General features: G+C 35.3%; 1 protein-coding gene across 11 annotated transcripts in view; it reads left to right on the top strand.

The window, feature by feature from the left end:
- Positions 1-15,816, top strand: part of GTDC1 (glycosyltransferase like domain containing 1) — a 393,529-nt gene that overhangs the window by 195,439 nt on the left and 182,274 nt on the right. For all 11 annotated transcript variants that reach the window (XM_023217481.2, XM_023217485.2, XM_023217483.2 and 8 more), the window contains exons 5-6: positions 3,218-3,385; positions 6,902-7,075. In XM_023217481.2, coding sequence (XP_023073249.1) covers positions 3,218-3,385; positions 6,902-7,075 — 342 coding nt within the window. The remainder of the gene's footprint in view (positions 1-3,217; positions 3,386-6,901; positions 7,076-15,816) is intronic.

Raw genomic sequence — 15,816 nt, 5'->3', positions numbered from 1 at the left:
AAATACAAAAAATTAGCTGGGCGTGGTGGCAGGCGCCTGTAGTCCCAGCTACTTGGGAGGCTGAGGCAGGAGAATGGCGTGAACCCAGGAGGCGGAGCTTGCAGGGAGCCGAGATGGTGTCACTGCACTCCAGCCTGGGCAACTAGCGAGACTCCGTCAAAAAAAAAAAAAAAAAAAAAAAAAAATTATTGTTATTTCTCATATGAATATATTGCCTTATTTTATTTGGAAGGTTTTCTTTTGAAGGCTGGTCGGATTCTTTGGTTATGGATAAGCTGGTGGGTAGGGGGACATGTGGTAGAAATAGAGTGAAGGGCTCCTCTTGGTTAAACATTAGCTATAGATGATCCACCCTGAGGGTAATCCTCATGTAGAAATTAACAGTTGGAATATGGCTAGAAATACAGATATGATGGGTTTATTGTTTATGGAATACAGAATTTTTTTCTTCTACTTACTGCCACTTAATGCCTATTACTTCAAATGTGTAATTTTATAAATGTATAACTTACCCAAAATATGCAGTAGGACAATGTCTTGCTCCATGAAATCTTTTTATTAGACTCTCCCCCTCCCCTGAAGCTATGAATTACTACACACCTATTCACATAGATTAATCAATTGTTAATATGTTTGCACATTTTTAATTTTTCTCTCTCTGTAAATATATACATATTAATATTTATTATTAGCAGTAGCATTTGGCTGAACTATTTAATAATTAATTGCAGACAACATGGCATTTCACATCTAAATAATTTGACATGAATCTCCTAAGAATAAGATTATTCTCCTACATAACTGCAATAAAATTATTGTATTTAATAAATTAAAGATTGACAAAAACTTGCAGTCTTATATTCAGCCCATATTCAAATTTTTCCTATTGTCCTAATAATGTCCTTACTAGGTGTTCTTTCCCCTTCCAGTATCCAGTGAAGGATCACTTACTGGATTTTGTTTTGGGTGTCTTTATTTCCTTTAATCTAGATTTTTTTTCTTTTATGACATGGCATTTTTAGAGATCTAGTGAATTATTTTGCAGAATATTTGTCTGGTTATTCCTTACCAAATTCAGATTAGGCAATTTTGGCAGGAATACTACACTGATGATTTGTATCTTTCTCAATGTATCACATTTCGAAATACAGGGTATCACTTTGTCCCATTATTGGTCATAGAAAGTTTGATCACTTGGTTATATTGATTTCTACCAGATTTCCCCATCATAAAAGGTATATTTTTGTAATTAATAACTCATATGAAGGCTACTTTTAATGCATTTTTCTGCCTTGTGTGTGAAAAAAATTGTGCTTGCCCAGGTGACAATGATTAAGAATGGGCTTCATTGCTTCCAGTAATATGTATGGTCAGGGATGGGGATAGTAACAAAGAATAGAAGGAGAGGAGGAAAGATTACTCCATAACTAGACCTACAAGTTGCCATGTATTCCCTTTTAAGGAAAATATTGTTTGAAATTAATATTTTGTTGTTTTGTCTGCTGAAGATGAGATTTTTAGGTAAGCAAATATCTTCATGTTTCAGAATTTTCAATATAAGTTTTAGAAAGGCTTATATGTGATAGTGGTAGGGGGAATATGTTTGGACAAAGTAGGACATTGTTTGGGTATAATTTTTTTTTATTTGGGTATAGATAAACAAGTTTAAAAAAATAAATGCATCTCCTTGGTAAGATTTTTTTTCCCTTAAAGAGATAAATTATAACATTAATATAGCTATGTACGTTTGAAGAGGGATTGCTGGCTTTTGGTCTTACGTGCCTCTTTTAGCCCATGAAGAAGACACTTGAATTCCTACTTGTGATATATACACTTATTATGTAATCATTCTTCTTATGTGAAAGGCTAGTGCAGCAGATCATATAAACACCTGAAGTTAGCCATTTGGCCTGTCAGCAAGGGAGGATTTATAGTAGTTGTAATCATGGTAATAACAAGGATGATATTTTGTATTTATTAAGTACAGAAAAAAGCACTTGCAGTGTAAGTGGTCCGCAACCAATTCATATCTGTGGTGTAATGAAAAGCAGTTTGAGCTCTTAGAAGACCAGCAGTCTCTCTGCTTTGCCACTTTCTACCAGTGTGATCCTAGAAAAAAACTCTTAACCTTCTTGAACCTGATTTTTTAGAATGGGAATTAAAGCTATAAAGGTCAAATTATGTTACATTATGTTATAAAGGTGGCATTCTATCAAAATTGTGCCATCTAAATGCCCTCAGCTGCTCAAGACCTGTACTTTGTCCCTCTTTTGTGTCCATATGCAATAGGCACCTCATTAGGGAAACATTTCCAGGTTGTCCCAGACAATTAGAATTGCTTTCTGTTTGTTTCTCTAATGTTTTGTGTATGTCTCTATTACAGGCAGCATTTATCCTGCTGAGCTGTCTTGTTCATCTTTTGTGTTCTTCCTCGTTAGACCCTGGCACATAGTAGGCATTTAGTAAATATATGTGGAATGAGAGAGTAAATTGACACTTTTTTTCATTTATAAACATGGATAGGCAAGCTTTCAGTTTCCCTCTTTCCCTAAAGATAAGGAATCAGCCTTTCATCAAATTTTTATATTTGTGCTTTATTAAGGGATTTTACAGATCGTGCATCTGGTACCATTAGCAGTCCAGTAATGGAGAAGAAAAGATGTTTTTAAAAATACAAGTATTGTAAGATACTTTACAAGTGAGGGGAGGGTAAGAAAACATGCCAAGAGAAAAAGACCATACTAGATAAGCCTATTGCATAAATCAAAAGGGTTTATGTCATAACATGAACATGTGCCATTCCTGCTCATACATTGAATTTCAGTAGTTGGTTGCATAAAGAAGGAAAGTGTAATGAAACTGGCAAGCAAAGTATTCCCCAGTCAGCCTTATCTTTGTTCCATTTGTCCTTCAGATAGAGCTTTTCTTGCCTTTTTCAATAAAATCCATCCGGCTTTTTTTTTTTTTTTTTTAAACATTTCACAGTAACTGCACTGAGAAGACCAGTGAGATTCGGGGACTTTATAGTTCTAAGCAGCTGCTTTTTAAGAGATCAAAACTTAGAATGCTGCTACATGGTATTAAGGCTCAACTATTGATGTGTCACTATAGGGGATGTGTTTTTCTTGGGGTGGGAAGAGGAAAGAGGAGAGAAGAGCAAAGCATGACCCCTTCAAACATACCTGGGACAGTAAACCCCAATTTTCTTGTTTCCTAGGACCCTCTTTGCAAGTTCAGTGCTTAACCTGACCGAACTGGCTGCCCTTCGGCCTGACCTTGGGAAACTGAAAACGATTCTGTATTTTCACGAGAACCAGTTGATATATCCTGTCAAGAAATGTCAGGAGAGGGATTTCCAGTATGGATACAACCAAATTCTTTCATGGTAGGTATGCATTGTATCATTGTATTTGGCCCTTTGCTACCTTTTTCTTTGTAGGTGGTTACATTTTAAATCTGGAGACCTACTACTGTACACCTTTTTAAAAAACACCATAAGGTAGGTACAGATATTTAAACAATTCTTCCTTCTGCAATATATGTAAGTTCACCACTAATCATTTTATAAAAATACATATATGTAACAATCTAATTATATGTTGAGCTAATTACCTGTTTTTCACAACGTTCAAAATAGAATTGAAAGGTTGGCAGGGACCTTCACCCCTTGATTTCATGATCTATTGCTTAAGGCATTTAGAAAGTGCAGTTAGTCAACTCTTACTTACTAATCATGATCACTGTATTCAGCTAAAATCAAAATAGAGTTTTACAGAAAAATAGAAATTAAAGCATAATGGAGCAACTTGGGGTTTTGCCTCCCTCCCCTTTTTTTTTATTGTAAGACAGAGACGACTATGGAAAATGAATCTTTAGGTAGTGCTTTCTTTTTTCCCTCATTGAGTCTTCTGAAATGGCACAGCCTTAAAATACCGTGACATTTTAAAGGTGATGGTCTTTCCTTGTTGTTACTTCGACAAAGTGTATCTCCTGAAGCTTAGTTAATGAAAGAAGTTAATAACAATTCTGAAATGGCTTTGCTATTGGATCCTATTCACATAACTGCAACAGTCAAACGGAATCTGTCAGTGATTTTGTACATTTTATTCATCTTTATTAACAGCTATTAGCAGCTGGGTTTGATGATGTGTTTATACAGACCCCCAACTTTTGCAAGAATGTTTCATAGTTTAGTTGACATAGAAAAACGCCATATAGTAATAATTCTGTGTTGTGTGCCTTTTGTGAATGTTTTCCTACAATCATTTTTACAAGCTGCTTCAATTGTGAAGTAGCAGTGCTATCAAAATAGACTGAAACTGCTTCATGTCAAATGTCTCATAAAAAAAAAGCAGCCGTTTTAAAATTTCATAATAAAATTAAAATACTTTGTATTGAAGCAGAGAAGGAAAATATGTTTTAAAAATGAAAATAAAATCATTTTGTGCTTTATCAATATGGAAAACATTTGTAATATTCTTTTGATTTCTTGAATTAGCATCACTCTTTTCCTCAGATAGTGTGTTTATTACCCCTGAGAAATCACTGGGAAAAAAACTAAGTCTATTTTTCCCTTTATGGGTGGCTTTAAAGTTAATGGAAGTTACATCCACTCGTATCAGGGAGGAAATGTACCAAAAAGGATATTTCTGTAAACTATCTTGGATCTTTAATTTAGCATAGACTGGATTTTTAAGAATGTAAGTTGTTGGGTCACATGCCCTTTGAGGGAAGCTGTCTAAAACAATTCAGCTCTCGATTCCCCCTCACTTTCACAAAACATTGTTTTTGCTCATAGGGAATGAGACTATAAAAGTTTTGTACATGATTTTTCAGCATTGCTTTTCTCAAGAGGGTAAACTTATAGACAAGCTTGGAGAAAGAAAGAGAAGTGGACTTCATCATCAGTTGGCTTCTTAATGGGAAAAAAATGGTTCACAGTTGTCCAGAGGAAAAATAAGAGTGTCAAAAGGCAATCCTGTTCAGATTCTCTTTGAAAAGTATGACTCCTGCTTCCTCACATGTTTCTTTAGTTTTCTTGCTGACTTCTGCTTTTTTGGCACTGTCAGACTTCTTTCTTGACTGTGTGGCAGTTAAGGACTTCAAAGATGACTGACATAAGCACTCACCTTAAACAGTGGTTTCACTAACCCTCTGACTTATGAACACATGTCACAACTATATATTATGACCTGTAGGTCGCTATTACAGTATGTGACATATGGTGAAAACAGACTAGCTGTAAAACATTCTTCAACTTTTGGTATATTATTATCTTGGCTTCCTTATTGCTTAGTGTTGTGTCAGCACTTCTGTGACATTCCTTTGTATTATTCATGTTGTAATCACCCGCACCCCCCAAATTTGCACTAGGTAGCAACTGATAAACAATACTTGTATGGAAAATCAGTTTTTTTTCGGTGGGGGGGGGGGGGCATGGGAGTAGCAGGCCAACACTCTTTTTGTTCATTTTTTATTCTGCTGTATATTAACGTTGTAATAGTAAATTTGGCTGTCTCAGCAAATATGACTTAAACGAAACTGATGATTGGCTATGGCATTCCTATTCTATAAGCTCTACTTATTCTGTGGTGTTCTGCAGTCCTGTGGACATAACATGTCTTCTTTCCAGTAGTATTGATCTATCACTTTTAGGGTGGAATAAAACCAATTGCTTTGTCCCTTTAATCTTGTATACAGATGCTCCTCATCGTAGGATAGGATTACAGCCTGGTAAATCCATTGTTGTGAGTTGAGAATATTATAAGTTGAAATGCATTTAATACAACTAACCTATCGAACATCATAGCTTAGTCTAACTTACCTTCAACATATTCAGAATACTTATATTAGCCTACAATTGGGCAAACTCATCTGGCAGCACAGACCGCTGTAGAGTATTGGCTGTTTACCCTTGTGATCATGTGGCTGACTGAGATTTGTACCTCACTGCTGCTGCCCAGCATCGTGAGAGAATATTGTGCACATACCATTAGCCCAGGACAAGATAAAAATTCAGTATTCGAAGTATGGTTTTAATTAAATGTATATTACATTTTCACCATTGTGAAGTTAAAAAAATCTTAAGTTCGAACCATTGTTGTTGCGGACTGGTATTATTACATTTATTTTGTTGAATTCGAAGGTCCATGGTGTTGCGGTGCTTTATAATTTATATGTACCTTTATCTAATCAATTAGGACTTAGTGATCTGGATTTCTGGATCCATTTCTACCAATTTCTTCTATTTCTCTAGCTAGCCCAATATAATATAATATGATAGTGAAACAAATTATTTTGGGATACCATAATCCTTTCTGTGTAGTCCCACAAATTTCAAAAACTTAACACAGTTTCTTGAAGTAAAGGCTAAAGCAAGAAGTAGACTTTAACCAAATAGCGCTGAAAGTATCATGCCCTAGTATGAAAATAGTTTTGTCTGAATTAGTCTCCTTGAAGTTAGTGAGAAGTGTGACACATGTTCTGTTCTCGGTAGTATGGTATAAAACGATGCACATCACTGACATAGAAATTCAACATGGGTAGTTGGGCCATGAAGAAAAAGGAATTGCTGTACTTAATGTTGTTGATAATATAGAAAGTTCCTGGCATTGTGGAAAAATATGCTTTGGTTTGGAGTCTCATGCAATCCCATTAAATCATTCCATTTCCCTATTGCCTTTCCAGTCTGATGCCACTAATCAACTCCCTGTGATATAACAGTAATGAAACTAACTTAGCTCTTAGAGATATTTTGGTAGATACTGATGTGAAATGAAGAGTTCTTTGCAAACCTAAGGTGCAGTAAAAACTCTGATTAATCCATAGAGGTCTTAGGTTGATAAAAATTACTCTGAATGAGTCTGGGCTCATCATTTGCATTTGTCTTTTACCTTAACAGCCTGGTGGCTGATGTGGTTGTATTCAACTCAGTTTTTAATATGGAATCATTTCTCACTTCCATTGGAAAATTTATGAAGCTGATTCCTGATCACAGACCCAAGGATCTGGAAAGCATCATCAGACCCAAGTGCCAAGTTATTTACTTTCCCATCAGGTTTCCTGATGTGAGCAGGTCAGTATGTTCGACTCTGTTCTCAATATTGTGTCATAAATTATTCCTTAAATGTATAGAAATTGATGTTCTTCATGCCAAGTATGGTTAATTAGAGAATTTAGTTCTATCTTACCATGCTGTGATTTACAGAGATTTTAAATCATCGTGTGTCTAACCCATCACTAAATAGTTAGTTCAGATATTGAGTCCTTCCTTTCTTTCCTTTTATTTATTTGTTTGTCAAAACAGCCTGGTGTTTTGTTTCTATATTTTTTTGTTACAGAAGTCATTGTCAAGCATATTTCTCAACCTTTGCATTCAGCTTATGTCCATTGATTTATATATATAATAACTGGTCTAGATAAGTCTATGTTAAATCTCACTGCTTAGATTAATTCATTTCCCATACTATTTCCTTTTATTTTTTCTTTATTTTTAATTATTTATATTATCTTAATAAAGAGTTAAGTCTTCTGTATTGGTTTATAAATGTACCTAATTGCCATTTCTCTTTCTTAGTTACTAAGGACATTTTTTTTTATTACCCTTGTTGCTGGGCCCACCTTGAATTAGCAGTGGATGACGTGGCTCAAAGGGAACATTCTGGAATTCCTTTTCACTTTTGATTAAACCTAGCAAAACTGTTTTTACTACCACTAGGAATATTTCTCCCTTGTGAACAGAAAGTTTACTTCAGCGGGACTCACACTAGCGGGAGACACTGCTGTTTTTTACTGACTGCTTTCTTAAAAGAGTTCAGGAACAGCTGTTTCATCCTCATCCCTGAAATGAAGGCAGGAAATGATTTAATATCCAAACATGCTATGCAAGAGGTCAGCATTAACTTCTATGTTCTACACTTACTGACTTCACCCATATTTTGCTGTAGAAATGGTAGTCCTCATCTGCACCCCTATTGCTGATTTATTTGAGTGTCTTATTTGTTAATATTTCACCGAAGAAAAATCTGCCCCATAGAAAATCAAGTTAGTGAGTCGTGAAATTTAAGTTAGACCATCTTGCCCAATCTTTATAGAGTACAGAAAACAGAGGCCCAGAGAAGTAGAGATTGGCTTGTATTCACCTTGTCATTGTCACAGACTGGATTAACATCTAGGCTTTATGACTTCTGATTCCAATTTCTACTTACCATTCAAGCATCCTGTCATTACAGGTCATTTGTCAAAAACAGTTTATGATTTATTTGCTGTTTTGAAAACTATAAAGCTAAGTGGAGCCATGATCACAAGCAATTTTCAGAATATATATGTAATTATGTATATTATTGGTATGTATTTGTAGACATACAGTTTTCTTATGTGTGATGAGAGAACTTCAACTTTTGAAAACTGTAATAGTTACACTTTGCCTGTGATTAACTAGAGCAGTTATATGTCTGAATTTTAAAAACTATGAACCTTATATTTTGACATGTTTTAAGGTTTTTTAACATCACATATAGGCAAAATGTGTAAGTGTGTAGGTGGTTATAGCTCCTCTTATTACTGCTATAGAATTCTAAGTAAATGTTTTAAAATTCATTTACATCCGATATGTTTCTGCAACATCTTATGTTTAATATACCTGTGGCAATTGAATAGTTTATTAATTTGGATGATATTACCATAAAGGAATCTAGCTAAATAGAAAAAGGTTAAGAAATATTGTGGCCGAGATAACATTCATAAGCAAGGTCTTAGCCTAGAGTGTTATTTGAATTATTTTCAAATGGTAATTTGCTTTATGCAACCCAAACTCATATAGTGTAAGTAAGTGATTATTTGCATGAATGACAATCATTCTAAAGCCTGCAGTTTCAAAACCGTATTATTTTGTTGAGATGTTGAAAAGTATTTAGTAATTCCAAAGGCAAAATAACCAAGGTGATTAAAAAATATTTTTGAAGGCTTGTATCTTTCTCCCAATCCAGATATTATTTGGTCATGGGAAAAAAATGAATTTAACTAAAAACAAAGCAGAAGATACAGTTAAATTATTAATCATTGTGCTATATAATATAATGGATGTTAATTAGAGAGGGGAGAAAAGCCATATTTCCAACAAAATAAATGAAGATTTTTAGAGTTTCTGTCTGTTAAAACTCAGAGCATGTCTGTCAGTTTGGCGGTTTCGCTAATATTGGATTCATGGCACCTCCTGCTACCTCTTGCCTTCCTCACTCATCTCCTGTGTCACTCCCAAAGACCAGATAAATAGCAAGAGAGTGTATTCCCTTGAAAACATTTCATTATCTGTATTGAATATTTTGGGATGGGAAAGCTCCTAGATGCCTTAGTCAGGTGTACATGTATTGAGTTTTGACCACCACTTACTAGCTCTGTGATCTGTACCTGTGGAATGACCTTGCACTTAGGTTCGTTAATGGTTGTAATTAAACCATCTCATAGGGATGATGCAGTGATTAAATGAAATAATGTGCTTAGCATACAGTAGACCCACAATAAAAGATTATTTTATCTTATTACCTCCCCATTAATTTATAACCTAGCATATTTATTGGCATCTGAATATAGAGGACCATCTTCCCTCCACCCCTCACCATCTTAAAATTGACACATGAAAAGAGAACTCTCCTAAAAGCTGAATCTAATATAAATAAGGAGATTGGTTTTATTTATTTTCTTTATCACCTTGAGTCAAACAATCCTTTGGCCTTACCAGACCCTACCATCCATTGATTGAGCCAACTTAATTTCACTCTTGTCCTATTTTCTCTTTCTTTGTCCAGCTTAACTTTCTTATTCCATCATTATGTTTACTCCCTTGCATATCCTCTCAAATCTTCTACACCTTTTGTTTCATATTTGATTGGCAAAAACCCTCGTCTGTTTAAATCTACTTGTTCATATACTTTCTTCCTATAATCATGGACTAAACATGACTGGAGAAAAGCATGTCATACTTATTAACATGTACTAAATGTATGACTCCTAAGATTCAGATGGGCCCTTTGAGCTACCTGGCAAGCATTTCCCTTCTTCTAGATAATTAATTATGCCTTCTTCTTTTTAAAGAACACTCCAGTACCAAATCTTCTCTCTTCATTCTCAGCTGATGACTGAGGAAATATAAGCAATCAGAAGACAACTTTTATTTATTGATACTACCAGGTCCACCCAATTATATTCTTCTTCTGGGTGCATATTCTCCATCTTCTCACCTGTTACTGGAGATAAACTGACCTCGCTTCTGTGTAAGGTCCCATCTCCACTTCTTTTCCAGAATTCATCCATCCCACATACTCAAGGCCTATTGTCCTGGCAGTTTTTCCTGGTCTATTCTGCATCATCAGTTTTCCTTTCTTCTGAATTATTCCTATTTTTCTTTTGTCTGAATTATTTCTATTAGCATACAAAACTATTACTATTTCTTACATCTTAAACTTTTTTTCTCCTTATTCCACTTCCCCCTTCTACTACCTCATTTCTCTCCTTCTCTTAGTAGCAAAACCTCTTAAAAGAGTTGTTTATACTTGTTCCTTCTAAGTTCCTTCCTCCTGTTCTGAGTGAAAAGTATTCCACTGAAATTGTTTTAGTCAGGGTCACCACTGTCTCTAAATCCTGTGGTCAGTTTGTAGTCCGCATCTTACTTATCATAGCAGCAGCATTTGACACACCATGACATTCTTCACTTGTCTTAGCACACATAGTCCCCTGATTTTCACAGAGACTGCTGCTTCTCAGGCTCCTTTGCTGGGTTCCTCATCATCGTCCTGACCTTTTTACATTGGAGCCACTTTGGCATTCTTGACACTTAAGGGGTTGGTGGAGGAAGAGCCCAAGATTGAAGTGAGAAGAATAAGTAAGAGTCAGGAGGTCAACGCTGAAATCATTATCCTGTGGAACAAAGGGGAGAGAGTTCTAAGGAGATAATCATTAGTGAATTCACAGCGGTGAGGTTAAGTAAAGTGATGACTAAAAAGCGTCCTTGAATTTGACCATTAAAAGGTCAGTGGCATCCACCCTGCATTCTGTTAAGTCACAAAAAAGTTTCATGTGTATTCTCATAGCCAAAGAAACTTAGGATTCAGGTCTGGATGAGATCTCTCTCTGTCTCTGACACACACACACACACACACACACACACACACATACATACACACATACACACACACACTCCCCTTCTTATTTTATGGATGAAGGTGCCCAAGGCCCAGAGAAGTTATATGTTTTCTGGCAATCACACAGCTAGATATAGGCAGGGCAGGAACTAGAACTTGTATCTCAAAATCTTCATCCGGTGCTCAGCCCACCACGTATTGTAAATGCAGTTTCGGAGGTCTTGATTATCTGATTTTTCAGCTGACAGCAGATTAGCAGCATCAAATTGGGGGTGTGATAAAGGCAGTCTCACTGACAGCAGTAAAAAGTGACAGCTGACTGACAGCTTGACAACAAGGGAGGAGAGAGATAAACCATTTTGAAAAAAATATATGGGAAGTTAAAAAAAAAAAAAACACATAGCAGCCTGGAGCCATTCTATGACAGGGCAGGCAACTCTGCACATCAAATAACCCCTGCAGACATTTCTTCGTGATTGTACAGCTTGTACATCAAAAGGATGACTGTGATTTATTAAGAGAGATTAAATGGTAACCAGTATGTTTCATTTTAAAAAGAATGTAGGAAAATGCATAATCCACTTTTGGCAGAAATTATAAATGACAGCAAATGGAGTTAAACATTATACCTTACTTTAAGATGTGCATGAGCTGTGTTCCCCTAAAGGAAGACGGTAAACATCTAAAGCCTTTCTTGTGCAGTTGTAATGTCTTTCAGTTTTCAGTGACCAGGAGACATGTTATTAAGCTATCTTTTTTAGATCTCCCTGATTACAGCTTTACATTGACCAAATTTCCCTTTTCTGCTGGGTTGTAGACACTGGCTCCTTCCATACTGAAGGCTTCCAGGCCCGCAAGATAGGTGGTCAACAAAGCAGATTTTGTAATACTAATACCAGAAGATAAATATGGTCCTGAGACTTGGTGAGATGAAAATTACTACTGGAATATATTGCAAAAGACTATTTTGTGTTAAAGGATATAGATTAGATTGAAAAGTCAAGCAGTTTTGCAGTGTGTTTCAAGAAGACAAATTTCCCGTGGAACTCCATGGTGCCGAGTATGTGATGGAGAGGCAGAGGAAAAAGGGAGTAATCTTGCAACCTACTAAACGAGGTGCTAAAGGAAGCCAATATTTTCCTACTTTAGGTCATGTAATTGTCATAAAGGCAATCCTTAGCAGAAGTAGGGAAATTTTAAATATCCAGACTTTTCTGCAAAAGTCTCAGTCTTATGAAATCCAAACATCTGAAGAATTTGCATCTTCCTTTCCCCTTTCCTTTCCTTTCTCCTTTCTCCTTTCTCTTTTCTCCTTCCTCCTTCCTCCTTTCCTTTCTCCTTTCTCCTTTCTCCTTCCTCCTTTCCTCTCTCCTTTCTCCTTTCCTTTCCTTTCCTTTCCTTTCCTTTCCTTTCCTTTCCTTTCCTTTCCTTTCCTTTCCTTTCCTTTCCTTTCTTTTCCTTTCCCTTTTCCGTTTCCTTTTCCTTCTCCTTCTCCTTCTCCTTCTTCTCCTTTTCCTTTTCTCTGTTCCCTCCCCTCCCCACTCCTTCCTTCCCCTCCCCTCCCTTCCCTTCCTTCCACAGCATATCTCTCTGTCGCCCAGGCTGGAGTGCCATGATGTGATCATGACCCATTTCAGGCTTGACCTCCTGGGCTCAAGTGACCCTCCCGTTTTACCCTACTGATAGCTGGGACTGCAGGTGGTTGTCTCAACATCCAGCTAATTTTTTTTTATTTTTTGTAGAGACAGCATTTCACCATGTTGCCCAGACTGGTCTCCAACTCCTGGGCTCAAGCAATCTGCCCACCTTGACCTCCCAAAGTGCTGGGTTTACAACCGTGAGCCACCTTGCCTGGCCTCACATCTTGCTTTCTGACAGTGTCATCTTTAGATGGTAGAACTAGCCATAACAACTAACCCGTATTGATTCTTACTTTATGCTCTGCATTGTACTAAATGTATTTATCATAAATATCTTAGCATTTAATATCTTTTCAATTCTGAAAGACATTTCCTGTTGAAGAAACTCAGGCATAGAAAATGTAAGTAACTTTTTGCCAGTGATCACATATACAGATAGTAAAGGTATACCTAGAAACCAGGTATTTTTTAATATTGTTTTAGAACCCAGACTCTTAACAATTTTGCTGTAGTTACCTGTTTCACAAAGAGAAATTCTGGTCTCTAGTACTTGACTTTGACCAGTAAAGAACAAATGATTTATAAAAGTGAAGTGATAGAAAATTTGAATGAAAATGAGTATGTCATGGTAACATTAAAAAACAAAGAGCTCAAGGCTTTTGAAAGCGTATTTTCAAAAGGTTGAATTTCTGAAAAAGAAGATACATCAACAGGAATGAAAAATTTTAAGAAAGAATTTTAATAGAAAAAATGAAAATGGTCCTAAAGAAGCAGAATAGGAGGAATACTTCAAAGAAAAAGCTATGGGCTCAGGCTGTGATTTCATGTGTAAGAAAACGTCTATTTATTTTATTTTATTTTTTAAGAGATGTCTCATTTATACAAACTCTCTTGCCTCACAGCTTAGCTTATAATATGAAACATGTCTTATAGGGCAGTGTCCAGCCCATCACATTAGATGTTAAGGATGGAGCAGGCTGAATCTGTACAGTATCCAACTTCTTCCATCTGTCCCCTACAATATTCTCCACTGAAGGAGGATCCATGTTTTTCATGCCACTAGACTATCTTCACTTCCAACAAACTGGATCATGTAAGAATGTTTTATAGATTGACAGCAAATTGCAAAGTAGCATTTCTTATCCTTGAAAAAGATAATCTCTTCCCAAGGAATTCCATGAGGGAGTCATGAATAGAGTGTATCAAAGTGAATGTCATCTTCTTCAAGTCATATTCAGCTGGATTAAAGGTGAAGAACGACAAATGCTCAAGCTGTCAGGCTGATACTTGTATATATTTATCAATTGTCTGCCTTCTTGGTCCTATTATGGAAAAAGTCAAAATTTGTTTCATTATGATTGCACATAATTAATGTAAAAAGATCAAATGTTTATGTTTCCTATGGAAACCTTAAAAAACACCCATTTGTTTATTTTTTAATTAGGAGATGAATGGATGCTATATCCTTGGGAGTTTTAAGTTTAGGTTTTGAGTAAATTAAAGCAAAAGTACTTTAGATTCAGAAATATATACTTTATCTGGGTTTCAGGTCCAACTTAGTTGTTACAGAATATATCCAGTATCAGCCTTGCTATGATCATTACAATGGAATTTCATATATTTTCATGATCATTTCACTGTCTGTTCCTATTTCCCACCACATTTGATTGTCAGAGTTGCCACAGAGTAAACAAGAATTTCCTCAATTTGTAGGAGATTTTACATCCCTGGACTAGGGATTATATAAAGAACATTTCTGCTTTCCTACCTCTTACACATTTTTGACATTGAAGGAAAGAGGGAAAAAGGATGTTGGTCATTTGGGGTAATCTCATTTATCAAAACCTTACAAATTTCTCTGCACGTTTCTCTTCATCATTTCTATGTAGCTGAAATGAGAAGCCAAAACAGAGGTTTGTGGACTTTGCCTAACTAATTTAGAAACAAAAATAGGGAATTTTAAAAACAGTGTGAAAACTTTAAATGAAAACTCCCAGGCTGTGCAAACAAAGGCGAGGTGCCTAAGGGCTTTTTGAAGAATTCTTATTAAAGAAAACACTATTTTACATTGCAAAGCAGATGTGTCAGAAAACAACAGCAGATTTGTAATTCGAGAATTTGTGGATTGATGGGACAAAAGGCAGCCACCATGGCTCCCCACTGAAAACTTTTTGTTTTCTGCCATCAAGAGTTCTGTTTTTAGGGAGGGTGCCAGAAAACACCTTAATCTTCTGAGATATTTGAGACAGTATTAATATTGGACATATTAGTAAAACTACTGCCTTTGCTCTATAAAGTAAATGAAATGGGTACTGTCTTTTTGAATATTAATCTAAACCTAAAGTAGAAGCAAAGTTTTGACTTTACAAATTTAAACTTAACCATATATGCTAACAGTTATTTTGGCTTTTCAGAATAAATGCAAAAACGTATTTCTTTTGAATGTCATTAAAAAATTTATAGAATTGTGTAAAAAAACTTTTGATAGATTATTCTAATGTATAGCACTACTCACTGTCAAGAAATCTCCTTTATATCTAATACAAATCTTTAATGCTGTGTTAGATTCCAGCTGTCTTCCTCTTAATTATCTTTGTTAAAAGAAGAGACAGTTTGGTTGTTAGCCATATATATATATATATATATATTCATATATATTTAAATATAAATATGAATATATAAATATATTCATATATTCATATATTTATATAAATGTATTCATATATTTATATATAAATGTAAGTATATACAAATTAAGGAATGTTTATAAATTTATGTATTTATATACTTAATAATATATAAATAAATATAAATATTTATATATAAATATATGAATAAAGTTATATAGAATAAACTCTTGTTTATTCCAAACATATTTTTTATTGAAATTATTCATGTTAACACCTAATTACAGTAGTTAGATTTCTGCTCTCTTGAGTTCAGCAGTTACTCCACCAAAAAGAAGTGCTCTGAATTCAGTAGCAACACCAAAAACTGTGATTTCATTATAGGATGATTTACCCCTGTTCACCTCAAGT

This window comes from Piliocolobus tephrosceles, chromosome 11 (genome assembly GCF_002776525.5).
Source record: "Piliocolobus tephrosceles isolate RC106 chromosome 11, ASM277652v3, whole genome shotgun sequence".
Taxonomy (NCBI): domain Eukaryota; kingdom Metazoa; phylum Chordata; class Mammalia; order Primates; family Cercopithecidae; genus Piliocolobus; species Piliocolobus tephrosceles.
The sequence above is the reverse complement of the archived record's forward strand: the minus strand, read 5'-3'. Positions and strand labels throughout refer to the sequence as shown.